The sequence below is a fragment of the Podarcis filfolensis genome, assembly GCF_964270895.1.
Source record: "Podarcis filfolensis genome assembly, chromosome: 16".
Classification (NCBI taxonomy): Eukaryota; Metazoa; Chordata; class Lepidosauria; order Squamata; family Lacertidae; genus Podarcis; species Podarcis filfolensis.
In genome coordinates this window covers 25,603,921-25,622,807 of record NC_139620.1, presented here as the reverse complement: position 1 = coordinate 25,622,807, position 18,887 = coordinate 25,603,921, and the positions used below count along the sequence as shown (strand labels likewise).

The 18,887-nt window shown below is 43.9% G+C and overlaps 2 protein-coding genes across 2 annotated transcripts; one reads left to right on the top strand and one right to left on the bottom strand.

The window, feature by feature from the left end:
- Positions 1–146: 146 nt before the first annotated feature.
- Positions 147–6,160, bottom strand: DYNLL1 (dynein light chain LC8-type 1). Its single transcript, XM_083590760.1, has 3 exons — positions 5,869–6,160; positions 3,150–3,287; positions 147–560 (listed from the first exon to the last, which is right to left on the bottom strand). The coding sequence occupies exons 2-3, from the start codon at positions 3,279–3,281 to the stop codon at positions 423–425; spliced, it is 270 nt and encodes an 89-aa protein (XP_083446886.1). The 5' UTR covers positions 3,282–3,287; positions 5,869–6,160; the 3' UTR covers positions 147–422.
- A 5,045-nt stretch (positions 6,161–11,205) lies between these two features.
- SRSF9 (serine and arginine rich splicing factor 9) lies at positions 11,206–18,872 on the top strand. Its single transcript, XM_083590853.1, has 4 exons — positions 11,206–11,795; positions 15,340–15,509; positions 17,040–17,212; positions 18,342–18,872. Exons 1-4 carry the CDS (start codon positions 11,542–11,544, stop codon positions 18,483–18,485), a joined length of 741 nt encoding a protein of 246 aa, XP_083446979.1. The 5' UTR covers positions 11,206–11,541; the 3' UTR covers positions 18,486–18,872.
- Positions 18,873–18,887: the final 15 nt, after the last annotated feature.

The window sequence follows — 18,887 nt, the reverse complement described above, 5'->3', positions numbered from 1 at the left end:
TTAATGGGGGTTGTAATCTGAAACATCCAAAAGGCCACAAGTCAGTCACCCCTGATTTTGGCAAATAATTTGTTATTTCAAGTCTGCAGTGCAAAGCTGGTAGTCATAGGAGAGTTGGCCAAATATGGAAGTATTAGAACAAGCTCTTAAAGACTGAATGTATACCCAAAGGTTTTATTAGAAAATTAGGACTTGTGGGTTGCTTTTTGTAAAGAAAATACATACAAGATTACTTTTTTGCTATTTTTTTATGGCCACAACAAAAACACAAAATGGTACAGAGGAGTACCTGTCCATTAAAACAACAAAAGGCTTGAAGATCAAGGTATGTTCCCTGGGGAAGGCTGAAGACTTCAGTCTATTTGGAATTAGCGTGCAGTCCTGTAACCAAATGCATGTTTGGGGTGGAACAGTCCCATGTTCTAACCGGATTTGAAGAGGAGAATGGCAACTTGACCCAGGTAGAAGTAGATGAAGTGTTTGGTCTCATGAGTCACATAGCTGCCAAAATTTCTTCCCACAATGCAGTGCCAAGTAGGATTGTATTTCTTGTCAAACTCCTGAAAGAGAATAACTTAATAGCTTAGCTTCTCAAGTGAACAGCTTCACTCATGTGTTTGGAAAGAATATGCAATGCAGTCTTCTAACCTCTTGAGCTATACATACAAGAAACATGCAACAACATAGCCCAGTGACTTAACTTTTGTTCTTGCCATGTATCAGACAATTTAAGACTGCTGTCCACAAATTACATTGAAACCATAATAACATACCGACATTAACTGGACTATTTTGGAGCAAGTAGCTTGAGAAGCGCTGTAGGAATATTCTATGCAACGCATACAGACGTTCAGGCTGTCTGGGTTTAGGAAGAGAAGTTACGCACAGGTCCTACTTTTGTAACAAAGTCCACCATTTCATCATTTCCTATGGAAATATTTCTAATTCGGGATTTGTCCAACCTCCCCCCCCCCAAAAAAAAAGTTCCTGAAATGTATGCAGCTAATCCGCAAGAGAACAGAGGAAAAAACATATTTGCCTAACCCAGGGTTTCCCAAACTTAGATCTCCAGCTGTTCTTGGACTACAGTTCCCATCATCCCTGACCAGTGGTCCTACTATGTAGGATTGATGAGAGTTGCAGTCCAAAACCAGCTGGAGACCCAAGTTTGGGAAACCCATGTCTTATCTCCCCTGCCCCAATTCCTTTGTTCTTGGCTCCCCACTTCCTCTCTCTCTGGTTTCTTCCCCAAAATGGCTGTTGCCAACTAGCAAAGCACAAACCAGCAAGGAAGTCAGTTCTTTGGATATCTGAGTCTACGGTGTTCATAGCAAGATTTGGGCAGAAGGATAAGTGAATTTTCGCATTGCAAGCATGTGGATAGCAGGACCTGCATGTATACAACTAGTAATTAGTAGTATAATGCTCCTCTGTGCTATCTATTTAAGTGTGGATTCTTAATTCAACTGACTTAAGAGAGCAATGTCTATGGAACAATAAAGAATCTACCCTACTTCACTTTGTACCTCACAAGATTTGGTAAGCATTTTATTCATGATAACTTAAGTCATTTTGGAAATTATTTAAATAATGGCATTTAAGTAATGGCTTGCAATGAAGATGAAGTACAGAAAACCTCGTCCAAAGCAACTATGACAGTATCAGCCAATCCTAAAGTTTTTGGGGGACGGTGCAACCAGGATATGGTGTGCTTAAAAAGGGACAGTTATGCATTGTTAGCACTGTAATTTCTCATCTTTATTTATTCTAAAAAATAATGTTAAAGAAATTGAGGGTTTATTATGGTAATGTTTTACTAAATCTTGGAAACATGAATTCTCTTTTACAGAGGCTTGGAGCAGTTGATATTCAGCCAATTTATATCAATATATTGCTTAGCAAATTTCAGAATACTGATTTTTATACGTTTTAATCCCATCCTTGTACCAGACTATGCATTTAATACACTATTATATCAGCTAATATTAAATCACTTGTGTCCCTGTACTGGAGTAGGAATCAATCCAGGGGTCGGCAAAGTTTTTGTGGCTTGAGCTGGTTCACGGTCCCGCACACGCTGCAGTGGGCCGGAGTGTGTGCACACGCACGCGCAAACACTATTTCCGGGGCTCCTCCTGGTGCAGAGCAGGAGGAAAGCAGGCAGCGGGATGTCCCTGGGCCAGTTAAACAACCCCCATGGGCCGCTTGTGGCCCATGGGCCTTAGGTTGCCGACCCCTGAATCAGACCAATCCTAAACATATAGTGGCTAATGCAGCAAGTCTTGAGTGTTTACCACATTCTTCCCCCCCCCCCAGCCCATATGCAAAACAGTCTGAGTGGCCAGGTTTGCACACTATTAAACTGTAAGTTAGCGTCTCTTCCAGTGTGACCACAAGCTGATTCAATTAACTACAATTTACTGTTGCACTCAAACCATGAATTGTGGTTAATCTTAACTGGTTAATGAAAAAAGCCTGCTTTGATTTGAAAGCAACTTGTTTCCACTAATCATAATTATAGCTAAAACTAAACAGTATTTCCAAGTGACCATCATACCAAATTGAGGCTAGGTTAAAATAGAAGCAAGGGCTACCAAACTCTTCAAAGTCATGCTGAAGAAGATGGTAGCAACCATGAGGCTTGCTGTGGCCTGCCTTTGTAGTGCTGAATTGTTGAATAGCACTGTTGCAAATACAGGGTGTATCTTGCTACAACTTGTTAAGAGCTGTGCTAAGGAATGTTTTAAGGTTTTGTATTTTTCTCATCTTCAAGGAACAAATGTGCATGCTCCACACTCTCTTACTTATGTAGATATAAGCTTGCCCACTGTCACAGCAGATCTGGCAAGCTTCTTGCAAGCTCTGCCAAAGTCAGAAGATCACAGATGCTTGACAACCCTCTAGGAACACAGACATGCAGTTAGACCACCCACATAGACTAGGCTGTGAAGGAAATGCAGGAAAATGTCCAACTATTCCCTGGCAGGCCAGAACACTCCTACACATACAAAATCAGCTTTGCCAGTTAAGAAATCTGTGGACACGTGTTTAGTTAGAAATAATTTTAACCGTTCCCTCCCTCAAGTCTGAATTTTCCTCTTCCTCTAAGAATTCTAAACTAGCAGCATGCAACAATTATCAAGCTTTACCTTCTTTATGTGGGCAGCAATATCTTTCTCAATGTTGTATTTTTCCAAGGCCTGTGTAGCACACTCCACGGAGTCCTGCTGCATCTCCTCAGACATATCTGCATTCTTTATCACGGCCTTTCGATCACTCATGGTTACCTACAAAGCACAATGGACAAGAATTCAAAATGTTAACTGGTGCTGGTAGATCCATACACTACACCAGCTAAAAGTCTTTACTGTAAAATGGCTTAATTTCCAGAACCATCCAGCCACTCTCTTAACACACCCCAGAATTTGTTCTGGAGACACAAAGTTGAACCATCTGTTCGTATTTCTGATGAGCTAATGAATATACATGCAGTTTATCTCCTCCCACTGTTTTAACAAATCAAGCATGTAAGATCAAACATATAAATTATTTCTCCAATATGCTCAACACTTTGTGTGCCTGATGTACTTCAGTAAAACACAGACCCCACCTTGGGGGTTGAGCTGAACAACCTACACACTACTTAAATTAGACAGAACAAATGCAGTGTGTTGCAGATACCTTTTGCTGAGCTTGGCTTATTATAGGAGGACCTAATTGGCCACAGATGTCTGAGTTGCCCCACCCACCTCCGGGAATGCAGACCAAGGTTTTCTCATCACTATACCCACAGACTTAACTGTCTTCACCCTTAAGCAGGAATTCCACATTTTCTTACATCCTAGAACTATTTGCCCACAAGATACCCTTTGTACAGCTTGCAAGAGGACTCCCTCCCATCAAACAGGATTCCCAATTCCTCCTACATTATTTTGATTCCTTTCTTCTCCAAACTCTTTTTCTGTATTGCTTCAAGTCACACAACATCTAGCACATTATTTTAAGGTTATTTCCGAAATTAAATGATGCAGTTAAGGGACTTTATTGTTCTATTTTTTAAAAATACAAATTTGCAGGGTTGGACACGGGGACTAGTTTAAAGAAGTTGTACAATGCTTTGCAGAGTTACAAACAATTTGATAATGTCTTCATCAGCAACTTTCCCACCATCACCCCTCCCAACAACATTTGCACATCATTAGACATTTAGCACCCTCCCTCATTTGCCCATTTTACCCACAAGGCTTCAGAGATTCCTTGCCACACCCACACAATCATACTATGCCTTTTAAGTAAGCCTTGTCTCTCCCATACACACAATACAGACTGAAGTGTCAGTGTCTTGAGAGTAGGAATTACACAATAACTAGCACACTAGATAATACAGCAATACAGTGCAATCCACCACAAATCCTACCCCTCATGAAAAATATACGCCCAACAACCTATTCAGAAAACGTACTCCTGTTACATCCCCTCCTATTTATTCCCTTCCTTAGTTATTCATTGCAAACCAAAGAGGAGCTGGCTGTGGTTTCTCTTTTATCTCAATAGTTGGACCCCACATGGCACAAAACTATTTAAGAATACTTTCAAGCATTTCTTTTTAAATTTTTCTCTGTGGAGTCTAAAAATTAGGCTGCAACTCAAAGCAAAAAAAAAAAGGGAAAGAAAAAAGGTGCAACAGCAAAATCCTCCTCCTCCTCCATCAGGTGACCCACAAACTCACTACAGGGCTCCCCAGTTTGAGTCTTCATTCAAAATAATTAAGAAAATCAGGAGCAGCAAAATCAGCCAACTGTACAGGTTCACATGAAGTGGGGAAGAGAGGATAACTGTCCAAAATGCAGTTGGCCAAAACACTTATTTAAAAGGTTGCAAAATAAGCTAGCAAACATCCACGTTCTCCAGAACCTTTCATGATGCCAACACTATGTACCATGCTTAAAAGTCATTTCTATACCACTTTCTAATTCCACCCCTCCCCCTCTAATTTAGATTGCACAAACTTAAGGAATTCGTTTATTTTAAAACTTTTAAAAAAAGTTTTGCATTATTATGTCTTTTAATGGTCTGTAAAACTGCCCAGAGAACCCAACTTTACGAGAAAACAAAATCTATAATAAATGAAATGGAAGAACGATTACCCATGATTCCGATTCAGTTGCGCAGATTCATTTATAACTCCTCCCAAGGGGTTTCTCCCCCCCCCAAAAAAAAACAAGTTTACATTTTACATATTCTGAGAGCCCAACTTATATATAAGCAGAACACAAACGTGTTCAATAAATCAAATAACCAGCTGATGATAATCTCAAATTAATCATGACCTGCTTTAATGGGTTTTTAAAACGCCATTTAAATTTTGTACCGTATTAGAATTATTCAAACGGCCTGTGAACATTCCAGAGAACCCAACTTTTATAGGATCAGAATTGCAAGCTATACTAATAATAATAATACCGTTTCTTCCCCCACACGCCCATCGCCTCCTCCACCTCAGCAATCCTTGCACCGCACTAATATTAATCTGTATTTTCAAACGGCCTCAGGGCAGCTCGCAGAACCCAACTTTTTAAAGGCCAGAATTACATACCAAACTACTATTGTATTACTAATGATAATAATGTCGTCTCCCCCTCACACCCCCATCGTCTCCTCCTCGACAGTTCAAGTAACCGTAATGTCACTTTATATATCGTTTTCTAACGGCCTCTGGACGGTCCCTCAGAACCCAACCGACACATGGCCGGAATCACGCTATAACTCTCCTCATATTAGTAATGTCCCCAACCGCCCCCTCCCATCATCTCTGCCGACGCCATTATAATTTCCCCGCTTAAAAACCTCGCCGCCGCCGCCCCTCACCGTGTGCTTCTGGTTGGCGGCGGCTCCTGCGGCTGCTTCCTCCGAGAACGACGACGGCGGCGGGCAGGGACGTTGGTGGAGCGGACGAGCAAGTTGTCACCTCGGCGCTCCTCCGGAGGCTGCCCCCGTCGCGTAACGAGCTGAGGAAACCCGCGCGCGCCTTGCCTCTGCCTTCGCCCGCGAACAAGCCTCGAGTGCCGCCTGGATGCCCCGGCCACGCCCTCCGCCCGCCGGCAGCGGCCACGCCCAGCTCAGCTCGCCGCCAGCTGCCATTGGCCACGACAACAATACTCCTCTGAGACTATTGGCCGCCTCTCCTGAGCCTCCCGTAGAGTTTTATTGTTGCATTTTGTTGCAGGCCGGCATGCACCGCGCCGGCGTCCGTTGCCGTGGCGACGGGGCCTGGTCAGCCAGACGGGCCGCGAGGCGGAGGGCAAGGAGGCGGTGCTGCTGGGGGCGCCCTTGCAGGACCAGGCAAGCCGCAGGTCAGCGGGTGCGCCAGGAAACAGCAAGATTCCTCTGAAGAACTAGGAGAGAGACGTTCTGGATGGCATGTCTGCAAGCTGAATGCTTCTGAGCGTATGCATGTATAAAACCAGAGAGAACAGTGTTCCTGAGCATGTGCAGAATGTAATTACTTTGTGATTCGGAGTGCTCCTTCAACTGTTAGCTGTACGTTGCTGCTTTTGGATACTGTTTTTATCTCTCTTTTTTGTTGTATTGCATGCAGTCTAATATGGTAGGAGGCATAGAAATGTTTTAATAGATAGTAAGTAAAGTGTTCAGAGGCTCCCTGCCTTGTGGAGTTAGGTGATGCCCTCTCTTACCTGAGAGGAGATCACAGGTGGTTGTCTCATGAGCAGCAGCTAGACTGGTGACTGGGAGCGGCCGCCGAGACCATATAACACCGGTCTTGAAAGACCTACACTGGCTCCCAGTACGTTTCCGATTCCCAATTCAAAGTGTTGGTGTTGACCTTTAAAGCCCTAAACGGCCTCGGTCCAGTATACCTGAAGGAGCGTCTCCATCTCCATCATTCTGCCCGGACACTGAGGTCCAGCGCCGAGGGCCTTCTGGCGGGTCCCTCGCTGCGAGAAGCCAAGTTACAGGGAACCAGGCAGAAGGCCTTCTCGGTAGTGGCACCCGCCCTGTGGAACGCCCTCCCACCAGATGTCAAAGAGAAAAATAACTACCAAACTTTTAGAAGACATCTGAAGGCAGCCCTATTTAGGGAAGTGTTTAATGTTTAATAGGTTATTGTATTTTAGTGTTTTATTGGAAGCCACCCAGAGTGGCTGGGGAAACCCAGCCAGATGGGTGGAGTATAAATAATTTATTATTATTATTATTATGAGTGGATGAGGCTTGGCCCCTACCCCTGGGCTGTAGGACTAGCAGGGCAGCTGGGAAATCTTATCTGCCTGGCCCATTAGGACACTTTCCCCAGATTACAAAACCCTCCCTGGCCCAGCATCACACTCACCTCAAAAAAATTTGCCCAGCTAGAATATGACCTTGATCAATTATCATACTTCTTGCTTGCCTTAATGGAGAACAGAGGGTGTATGGTTGTGAAGAAGCTAGCCTAGAGTACAAAAGTAAAATTCCCATTCCTTGCTCAGCCAAATGTTTGCTTCTGATCACACCCACCTTTGCCTCTGGCCCTACCCAACAAAGGCCCCTGAAAGCTTACCCAGAATTGAATGCAGCTGTCTTACTGAAAAATGTTTCAGTTACAGATAGGTAGCCGTGTTGGTCTGCCATAGTCAAAACAAAACAAAAAAAAAATTTTTCCTTCCAGTAGCACCTTAAAGACCAACTAAGTTAGTTCTTGGTATGAGCTTTCGTGAAGAAGTGTGCATGCACACGAAAGCTCATACCAAGAACTAACTTAGTTGGTCTTTAAGGTGGTACTGGAAGGAAAAAAATTTGTTTTGTTTTGTTTTGAAAAATGTTTCCCTGCCTTTGCTGTAAAATTGTTCTCAGTTCCTCTCTGAGATAATCTTTTCTAGTCCAGAACATCATGTGGCTCTGCAATGTGCATTACAGCACAGTCACACCCCCATGTGACACATAAGTGTGGTATGACTGCAAATAACATACACATCAAGAACGGCTTGAGTGGATTTTTTTATATATACTGTACCAGCAATTGACTCAAGAATGGAAAGCAGAAGGTAGGAGTGAACTGACAGTTCTCACACTGTCTGGGAATTAAGCATAAGAAGAGCTCTGCTGGATCAGGCCAATGGCCCATCTAATCCAGCATCCTGTTCTCACAGTGGTCCACCAGATGCCTGTTATAAGAATTTTAAGGTCTTATATATATAAAATAGATGTTCATAAATGTACCAAGCAAAAACATACAAATATGTAAACCACATGTCTGAAACCCACAGAAAAGTCCTAAAACCATTTTCTCTCTTCCAAAATGACCTCAAATATTTCTCTGCAAGGTCGAAGGAAATGGGAAATCTCCCCATTGTCTCTCTCACAAATCCTGTCTTAAGGTCACATTTAAGATATGAATAGGGTATGAGCCTGTGACCTGTGACCTGGATTCAGGAATTGAGTAACAAAAGAGTGGCCAGGATGCCCAGGTAATTCAGTCAAGCAACCTAGCAGACAAGAGGGGAAAAAACGCACTCGGATTTCTGTTGTAGTCCGCCCCTTCTGTGATGTATGTATGATGTTTCTGGGGGTGGTCTTGGACTCCAGGGCAGGCAAGTTAAAATGTCTATATAAGAGCTTGCACACATGACTTAGGGTCCCTCCTCCCCCTTGTGTGTGTTGGGGAGCACCCTGTTGCAACAGCTTTAATAAAGATCAGGCTTCCTAGCTGCTTTGCTTCTCAATATTCTCTGGTTGGTCTCTGTTATTTTCTCCTACCGATAGAGGACTCTATGGGATCTTGGGTACCCCATAATGGAAAAGGAGCAGTTTTTTCTTATAACATGCCCATTATGGGAAACTGGCAAGTAAGACCTGAGCACATGAGCACTCTGCCTGTCGGCAGTTTCCAGCAAGTGGTGTTCAGAAGCATTACTGTCTCCAGCTTTGGAAGCAGAACGTAGCCATGAATTTGTCTAATCCATCAAAGCCATTAAAGTAGTCATCACTGTATCCTGCTGGAGCAAGTCCAATAGTTTAACTGTGCAATCAAGCAAATACCAACAATCTCTGTTGGTATCAGATTAATGCTGTTCAATGCTCTGAAGTCAAGGGTCAGCTGGTGGGCATCCATCTGTCTCAGGAAACAATGGAAGAGTGCACCTTTGGGACTGAAGTCAAACTGTTAGAGATTTACAGTGCCTACTGTGGCTGTAGAGATGGATACAGGAGAGACATGTTTTGTTGCAACTGGAGCAGATGAAGGCGTCCGGATTTGCTGGGACAGATGCATCATGGCATTTCTTATTGCTGCATTCCTCCCAGCAGTCATGCATGCAAAGCAGATGCTTGATCTACTGCCCATCCCCAGCTGCAGCACAAGGAATTGTTAAAGCGGCAAATGTGGTTCAGCGAAAGTAATTTTAAAATGATGCCTGTAGAGGCAAAGCTTCACATTCATAAAATTTGAGTCCAAACAAAACATATAACATTAAAAAATAACAAGGCAGGTAAATCAGCAATAAAAGCTAAAATCAAGTTGGAACATATTTAAAAGGTTGCTTATGGGAGCCACTTTGATCTTACCTGCCTTGAGTAAATGCTGTCTACCTAGGCTTCAACCAGATTTGCTGGATAAACAGGATATCAGAAAGCATCCCCAACAGGGCCTGAAGCAAGTGTTGCTGGAAATTTTTAGTTTTGATCATGGATGTTTTACTCTGTCTTGAGATTTCAATTATGTCACTTAAGGGCAGCTCATTAGCAGGCATCCTTGGAATGTGCAACACACTAGGCTCCAAAGGAGCGCGTGTGTGCATGCACTACAGGCTTGCCTTTTTATTTTATTTTTTATTTAGAGCATTTGTACCCCACTTTTCAGCCCAAAAGGGCTCCCAGAGCGGCTTACATGAAATAAAGACAAGACACTATCTACCTGCAGGCTTACATTCTAATAAAAAAACAAAAATACAACACACGAGAAAAAGAGGAAGACAAAAGTCCAGTAATAAATCCGTTAAGTTGTGGGTGAACATATCAGACGACACAGCGATTCTTCAAACAGCTCTTGTTTATTCACAGGCCAGAACAGAACTGAACTGAAGGGTTCAGCCAACCTGCTTATATAGAGCTCCACTACAACACAACTGTAACAACTTTCTGTAACTATCCAGTCACTGAATGTCACTTTCAATTCCTTATTTGCATATGTGTACCTGAGTGAAAACTATCTACAGTATCCCTCACCCTGGCCCAGGGTGAGAACTTCAGTACATAACAAAATCAGTGATGGACAACACAGACACCAAGTGTGATAGCTAAGCTGGCTTTCCATGCACAGGAAGGTACTGTGATACCGCTTTTAAGCAGTCATGGCTTCCCCCAAAGAATCCTGGGAAGTGTAGTTTGTTAAAGGTGCTGAAACATATTGCTCTGACTTCCTTTGGACCACATCAGCGAGGTGGGAGAGGGGTGGGTCTTGCCCAGGCATCCAGTACCCCCATACAGACTGCCCAAGGTCACTTCGGTGCTGCTATCCCCCGAGGTGCACTCTCGAGACAGAGGATGCCCACAATACAGTGGTACCTCGGGTTAAGGCAGCCCTGTTTAGGGAAGCTTTTAATGTTTAATAGGTTATTATATTTTAGTGTTTTATTGGAAGCCGCCCAGAGTGGCTGGGGAAACCCAGCCAGATGGGCAGGGTATAAATAATAATAATAATAATAATAATAATAATAATAATAGTAATAATAATTTAATTCATTCCGGAGGTCCGTTCTTAACCTGAAACTGTTCTTAACCTGAAGCATCACTTTAGCTAATGGGGCCTCCCGCTGCCACATGATTTCTGTTCTCATCCTGAAGCAAAGTTCTTAACCCGAGGTACTATTTCTGGGTTAGCGGAGTCTGTAACCTGAAGCGTATGTAACCTGAAGCGTCTGTAACCCGAGGTACCACTGTATCCCTATATTCCCTTTCCTGAAGCTACAATTTCAGAGAGGTTTAACGGTCAATCCTTCTCTTTCCAGGGAACTGGAGTTGCAGCCAGCCTGGCATCGATGGTTATTTCTTAACAGCTTCCAGCACCTTTAACAAACTACACTTCCCAGGATACTTTGGGGCCTGAAGCCCCGACAAGTGGCATCACGCTATTGAACTGCGCGCATCCCTTCAAATATCCCCGCCCGCCCCGCTGGAGGCACCCTTGGCCCACAGAAACCCGAGCATGCGCAAACTGCAGCCGCCGCCGCATGCGCATCCGCTGGCTCTTTCGCGCTCCCCCCTCCCTCCCTCGGAGTGAGGGTTTGCATAGGAGCCGTTCCTTCCCCCCCACCCCACTTCCCCATCTCTTCTCGGTGGCGCGTCGTCTCTCTCTCCTCCTCCCCTTTAAGCTGCGGTTCCCCCCCCCTCCCCGCTCCTCATTTTTTGTCCTCCGTCACGTTGCTCCTTGCGGCGTGTGAAGGCCTGAGGGGGCGGCGGCCGAGGCCGAATCGCCTGACTGACTTGGCTGGCTGGCTCTAGGCCCCGGAGGCGTTTGCAGCGGCCTGTGAGGGACTCGGAAGGATGTCTGGGGGCTGGGGCCGGGATATGATGGACTACGGAGGCGGCGGGGCCGGCATGTCCGGAGGGGGCGGCCGGGGAGGCGGGAGCGGCGGCGGCGGCGGCGACGGCCGCATCTACGTGGGCAACCTGCCGGCCGACGTGCGCGAGAAGGACCTGGAGGAGCTTTTCTACAAGTACGGCCGCATCCGCGACATCGAGCTGAAGAGCAAGCGCGGGCTCGCCCCCTTCGCCTTCGTCCGCTTCGAGGACCCCCGGTGGGTGACGGGGAGCGGGGCGGGTGGGTTCCCACAGGCGGGAGATGTAGAGAACCCCCCCAATAATCTCTCATATTTGGGAATGGGGGGTTCCCAAGCATGCCTGGAGGGTGGGGGGAGGAGGAAGAGGCGCCCCCAACCCCAATTTTTGGCATTTTGTGAATGTGGGGCTCTCCATCTTGCTGGCAGGGTGAGGTGCAAGCCCCGCCTCACCCCCTTCTCCTCCTCCTCCTCCTTTCCCGCCTTTTTTAAATTTATTTTTATTTGGTTCGTTTTGGCATGTCACATGCTGGCTTTCTGCTATAATAATAATAATAATAATAATAATATTAGTAATAATAATAATTTTATTTATACCCCACCCTCCCCAGCCAAGACCGGGCTCAGGGCGGCTAACAACCAATAATAAAAACAAGTTGATTAAAATACAATTTAAAAGATTAAGATACAACATTAAAACATTAGGATGCAGCCTCTTCACAGGAGGAGAAAGGAAAAAGAAAGAGGGGGAGGGAATCAAACCCACCTGCATCCACCCACCCAGATGGTTTTCAGATTATTATTATTTATATTAATGATATAGGGGGGTTGCTATCCAGCATTCGCCCATGCTCCAGAGAGTAGACCCATTGAAATGGATGAGCCCCAAGATAGTTCGCGTTCATTTCAGCAGGTCTCGAGTACTATTGAGTAGGATTGACATTGGATATGATCTGCGGAAAACTGATAGATGTTTTGTTTTGGAATGGTTTCGGCTACACAAATAAAAATAAACATTCCCTTACAGTGTCACACTATCTTCTTTATGATAATAATTTTTATTAGTTTTCAATTACAATCCAATGATAGCCTCATAATAACAATACCAATTTATAATACAACCAATTTGTAATACAACTAATACCAATCATTCAAATACCGAATCACATTGTCATTACCCACCCTTCCCCCTAAGGTTCCAGCAATTGAAACAGTATTAAAAACAGCTTAAAACAACTTAGTTACAAAAATAAGACTGCCCTACAGTCCATTAATTTCAGTGGGTCTGCTATTCTTGAGTAGCACTAAGATGCAACCCATTAAAATTAACAGACATAACTTGTATGGGGTCCATCAGTTTCAGTGGGTCTGCTATTGAGTTTGACAATGGATACAATCCATTAAAATTGATAGGCGTGATTAGCATTGGGTCTATCAGTTTCAATGGACTTTCCCTAAGTAGAACTCAGTTGCCTACAATCCTAAAATAATCTATATGAAATGTATTATGTTTATTTCCCACCTCGCTTCCTTAATGGAAGCCAAGGTGGCATACATTATTATTATTATTATTATTATTATTATTATTATTATTACTATTATTATTATTATTGGGATTTATATACCGCCCTATACACCTGGTAGTGTTTTCTCAGGCAGCCTCCCATCTAAGCAATGAGCAGACCCTGCATTGTATCCAGTGCAGCCTACAGCCTTCACCAAACCCCATGTTGTTGGACTAGTTTGTGTAGAGATGGCCAGCTGTTGGAAGGTAACTTGCTGCGTGTCTATTTTTGCATCTGGCACATGAAAAGTTGTTCAGCAGGGTATGTGGCTCTTGATGTGAAAAAGGTTTCTCAACCCTGGCCTGTATAGATTGGCAGCAGCTCTCCAGGGATTCAGACAGGACATACAGTACTGGATATGTAAAGGATTGAACTAGGGATCCTCTGCGTACAAATCGGGTGTTCTGCCTCTGCGGTATGACCCTTCCTGAACATAGGTGGATCAGATGCACCTAGACCAATATTCTTTGCAAGAATACGAGCCACTAGTTCAGGAGTGGGGAAGTGTGGCCCTCCAGATATTATTGGACTACAACTCCCACCATCCCTGGCTGCTGGGGCTTGCAACTGGGACTGTCCAATAACAAACAGCAGTGGAGGAGCCACAGTTTCCCCACCTCTGCTTCAAACCACACCTTGGGTTCAGTTTATTTATATTCTGCCTTTCAGGATACAAATCTTGCCTAATTCAAGGTGATGTGTTGTTTTTTAAAAAAATTAATTATATTTAAAAACACGCACAGAAACAAGATGGAGGATAAGATGGTGCCTTTTCTCAATTCATAAATGATTATTCGGGGGCGAGGGAGTAGTAAAATGGACTGTGGAATGTCTCATCTGCTGTTAATATTATACAGTCAGAGATCTAGATGATGTAAAGACCACTGCATCTTTAGTAGGTTGCCAGTCTCCTTCCTTCCTTCCTTCCTTCCTTCCTTCCTTCCTTCCTTCCTTTCTTTCTTGACAAATCCTGGAATGGAGCCTTTATGTTTATGAATTAATTTTTAATTCATTAATTTTTGTACTGCTTTTCAAGAATAAAAATCTTCACAATATGGTTCATATTAAATATAACAACAAAATGCAATATATAATATTTTAAAACATCAATAAATCCTATGGAAAGGGGTGTTTGCTTCATTTTTGCAGAACTGTTGATCATGTATATATTAAATCTGCTTTACAAATATGTACTGTTCTGATTCTGGCAAATTCTTGTTAGTATGTCGTAGTAATTTTCTTCAAATATAGAAGTTTATGCAATGTGTAGCTCAACACCACAGCATATATGACTGACAGCAGACCATTAATCCTTAATCTGAGGAATGGAGGATTGGACTGCATCAGAAATTAGTCCAGTTACACAAAAGTCACAACCACGACCCCTTAAGTGGTGTAGTGAAGGGCTTTTTTGGGTTACCACATCAGGGATGAAGATTAACTACAAAAAATATGCTGGCATAAAGAAGCAGGCTGTAGGAGTTCCTAAAGTAGTGTTTGGAACATTGCTAATTGATCTGTAGAAAGTAGTCTGCTGATGGCATTCTTGTTGATCATAAGCATACAAAGAAGCTTCATTTTGTTGTATCTCTTGAAAGTTGCCTTCTTTGCGTAACTGACAATGGCTTTTTGAAACAGCTGGAGCAAAGGTGCCTTGGGCACTAATGTTTTTTAACCTGATTGCCACCTTCTTGATTTTACTCCAGGGAGACTAGCAAGTCAACATAGTAATTGACGTTCGGAAAATAAATAGGAACTCCCTGGTGCTATGATATGCTAACTGTTGTTGTAAGTGTAAGGCATGAATGTTCTGAATTCTTTTTATTGTTTGCAACATTTTGCATCCTGATGGTGAATACTGTGTCCAGTCAGTATGTTTCATCCTGCGACTTTTGTCCAAAGCTAGAAACAACTTTATCGCTCATAAATGTCAAGTGCTAACATCTTCCAGCTTAGAAACTGGGAACCTCTCCACTCTTTCCAGCCTACTATATCTAAATAGTTCTATATTCAAGTTTCAAAAGTACAATAGTTCCTAGGACTGCTCATTTTCCAGAGAGTTAATCTATTGCAATAAACACAGCAAAGTATCTCTTGCACCTTAAGGAGCAACAAAATGTGTTAGTCTTTAAGGTGCCGAAAGACTCTTCTCTTGTTTTCGTACCTTTCCTGTGCTGTCTGGGCAATGCTAAATTCATGCATATATTATTTGTTCACAGAGATGCAGAAGATGCAGTTTATGGGAGGAATGGCTATGATTATGGTCACTGTCGCCTACGTGTTGAGTTTCCCAAACCTTCCAGAGGACGGGGTGGAGGCTTTGGTGGGGGGCCTCGTGGGAGGAATGGCCCTCCTTCACGGCGTTCTGAATTCCGAGTCCTTGTTTCAGGTATGTTGCCTTCCATACTTCATACTGGCTGGGAGCCATCCTGATGCCATGCCACATGTTTTGTTATATTGGGGAGAAGGAGCACCTTGCTTCCATAATACAGGGTTTCTTCTTTAATAAGAAAACTGTTCCTGTGAAGGAGTTTTTTCAGAGCTGCGAGAGGAGAAGACAGCTTTCTGGTTCAAATAACGGAGGAAGCCTATTTTAATTTGCTTTTGGAGTTCAACTTCGTGAATGAATGGTGAGCAAAAGATAAATCTCATCTCCACCTGTAGGCAGGCATGAACTCAATGGACTTGGAAATGGGCAACTGGGAGGGAGAAGGGAAAGAAGAAGATCCTTGTAGTGTGCAGGGCCAGGAGGACTGGGTTTCATAAAAGCAAATGATTCTCTGAGACAAAAAAAGAGCATTAAAGAGCTGCCTGAGCTGCTGCTGCTGCTGCGCAGTATTTCTGCTTATTATGAGAGAAAATAACCTGAATTAGATCCCTCAGTTAATAACCTTGTGGATCCCTCAGAGGAACCTTGCCATATCTGAAGTAGGTGTCTTGTTTAGTGAGCTGGGAGAGACAGGTGGAAAATAACTCTTACTGGAGAGAAGTGGATGTATTTTGGAGGTTTTGCCATGGCGATCAAATCTCTGGAGAAAACTCAGCACTCCCTCACCAGTTTTATGGAATGGTCCACTTAAAACAAAACTCATTTTTTAAAAAACATGTTTATTCCCATGTACTGCTTAAATAAAGTACAGTGACCTATCTTGGTGCTTCTCTGCATGGTACTGTGGCATCCTGGCTAAAAATGTGATTGCTCCCTGTGAGGAAACTACTGAATTGCAATCTCCTCAGCTTTGCATCAGGACCTGAAAACAAAAGTGTTGAACCACAGAAGCCTGGGAGGGCAGGGAGGATATCTGGAGGAATCTCTTTGACGTTTGGCATGAATGGGAGAACGTTCATTACTAGAGAGTATTGTGAAGCGTTCTTGAAAACTGCTAGGAGCAGCAGTGTTCTAGTGTCTCCAGAATGCGATGTGGAACAGGGGAGCCACTTACCTTTGCCTTACCTAATGATCATGCTGATAGTTAAACACAGGTATCCTTGCTTCGCTTCCCAAGGACACAAATTGGAATCAAAACTCATACTGTTAGAAGGGGACTATCATTCTTGGATGGGAATCTGATCCTGAGTAACTTAAGTCGTACGTGGAGTACAAGCTGTCCAGGCAGAGTTAGGGGTGATGTTAAGTTTACCTTGGACCAACAGGAGGAGGATTCCTTTCAATGCCCAGAACTCTGAATCCTACCTAGGGGACCACCTTGCTGACAATGAAAGGCTCATCCACTCAGGAATGGAACTTAACTGCTGTTCTTTGGATCCTTAATAAGCAGGAAGTCTGTGGACGTGGTGGATGGAGTCTCAGACCCACTGGAGGGACCATTCCAGGGTGTGCAGCGTTTTCCGGCCCAGCCTAAGCCGCAAGTGCCATCTCTTTATGTAGTCTCTTATGTTTTGTGTTCTCACTGCTCAGGGCTTCCTCCATCAGGCAGCTGGCAGGACCTGAAGGATCATATGCGTGAAGCTGGTGATGTATGTTATGCAGATGTACAGAAAGATGGAATGGGGGTGGTTGAGTTTCTCCGCAAGGAAGACATGGAATACGCACTGCGTAAACTGGATGACACCAAATTCCGATCTCATGAGGTGGGTCCCTGCCTGTGGGTGAAGAGCATGTGCGTTGTGCCAGTCATGGAGGAACATGCGTTAACGTGTCCTGTTGTGATGCTCTCAAGAGGCTCCGGGGGCACAGTCTAGCAATAGTCTCGGAATTGGTGGCTAATAGTAATCCTTGTAGCATGTTAGGAATCCAGCTTAAAAGAGTGGTCAAGGCCTTGTGAAACCTGCCCCATGATGGCGTGGTGTGAGCCCTGACAGCCAAGGCCAGGTTTTCTGGGGTTCATTCCTAAGTTACATGGGAAAAAACTAAGCATTTGGATTTACTTGCCTCTGTCTTCTTCTAGGTAAGTCGAGTTGACTTGCTTTGCCATTCTCCCATTAACAGACCAAGAGTTGAACAGAGATTGCTAGTGGTTGGCTGTTGAATAAGCTTACCTCACCTTTGCCTTGGCAGCCAGAGCTTGCATCCACAAACTGCAGCGCTTCTCCCCAGAGATGCTGATGAGTAACCATAGTGGTTACAATAGCAGTCTTTCCCACCAATGCATGGAACCTCTTCCTATGGTGGTCTCATGATGTCTCTGCCATAAACCAGTTTTTTTCCCCAGTCTTGGGGCATTTCTACCTCTCTTGCAACCACCTTCTTCCATCTGCTGCAACCACCCCCTCTGTCACAGCTGGAGGCTGCTTGCTGTGGGATTTCCCTTCAGAACCTGAGCTGCTGAGATACAATTAAATTAAGATGAGCTGGTGAGACAGTTCACCAAGGCATCTCCCAACTATGCTGAAGGACTCCACTAGATTACATCTCTTTCCCTCTGGCAGTTAAAAGTTGGAAACTATCGACATCTTCACCCTTCTCTTAGTTAGATGAGGACAGAACATGGCTGTGTTTGCCTTACTAATACCTGCACTGTACTAGCTGTTATGTAACACATGCCCTTCGTCTGTAGACCCTCAAGGGCCAGATCAGAGCTGGCCCAAGGCAGGAGCAGTAGATGGACTCCTACTTGCGTATATATGGAAAAAAAGCTATCTCCAGCCTCGAGCCACTTGTGCATTGGTTCCTGATCTTCATTTTTGGCATTCATTCATTCATAACGTTGACCACAGGATGTTATGCCAATGTTTGGGTTTTCTCTGTTTTAAATTCCAGGGTGAAACATCCTATATCAGAGTTTGTCCTGAAAGAAGCATCAGCTATGGCTACTCGCGCTCCCGTTCTGGTTCAAGGAGTCGCGATTCTCCATACCAAAGCAGGGGATCGCCACGCTACTCTTCTCCCTTCAGGCCATACTGATTGCACCCAACAGGGACTTCTAAAAATGTGAACTGAGCTCTTTATTTCTGCTCAGAGTTTACATTCCAAAATGGATGGATATAGTCTTTCGTAGGAAGCCTTGTTTCCCCCCCCCCTTTCTTATTCAATAAAATCTTTTTTTATGACTTACAGTTTTTACTAGGGAAGTGTCGGTAATGAAATACTATAAAACATTGCCACTTGAACTTCTTTTGTTTGGAAAATGTACATTGTTTTTGTTTCTCCTTCTGAACGAAGGGATATGAGCTTGAGAACTAGTATGCGTTAATGGTTGTCTGCAGGAAGGTGCTGTAAAGCAGTGGAGCAACCTGTATGGCTCAGCCTGTTGTGTTGTTTTGAAATATACTTAAATGTTTCTGTAACTCATCAGTGGGTGACTGT

Excerpts from the sequence above, each read along its gene's own strand:
- SRSF9 (XM_083590853.1), top strand. The coding sequence starts at position 11,542 with ATGTCTGGGGGCTGGGGCCGGGATATGATGGACTACGGAGGCGGCGGG. Across the intron at positions 11,796-15,339 it reads GTCCGCTTCGAGGACCCCCG|AGATGCAGAAGATGCAGTTT; the intron begins GTGGGTGACGGG and ends ATTTGTTCACAG. Across the intron at positions 15,510-17,039 it reads ATTCCGAGTCCTTGTTTCAG|GGCTTCCTCCATCAGGCAGC; the intron begins GTATGTTGCCTT and ends CTCACTGCTCAG.
- DYNLL1 (XM_083590760.1), bottom strand. The coding sequence starts at position 3,281 with ATGAGTGATCGAAAGGCCGTGATAAAGAATGCAGATATGTCTGAGGAG. Across the intron at positions 561-3,149 it reads TTGCTGCCCACATAAAGAAG|GAGTTTGACAAGAAATACAA; the intron begins GTAAAGCTTGAT and ends ATTCTCTTTCAG.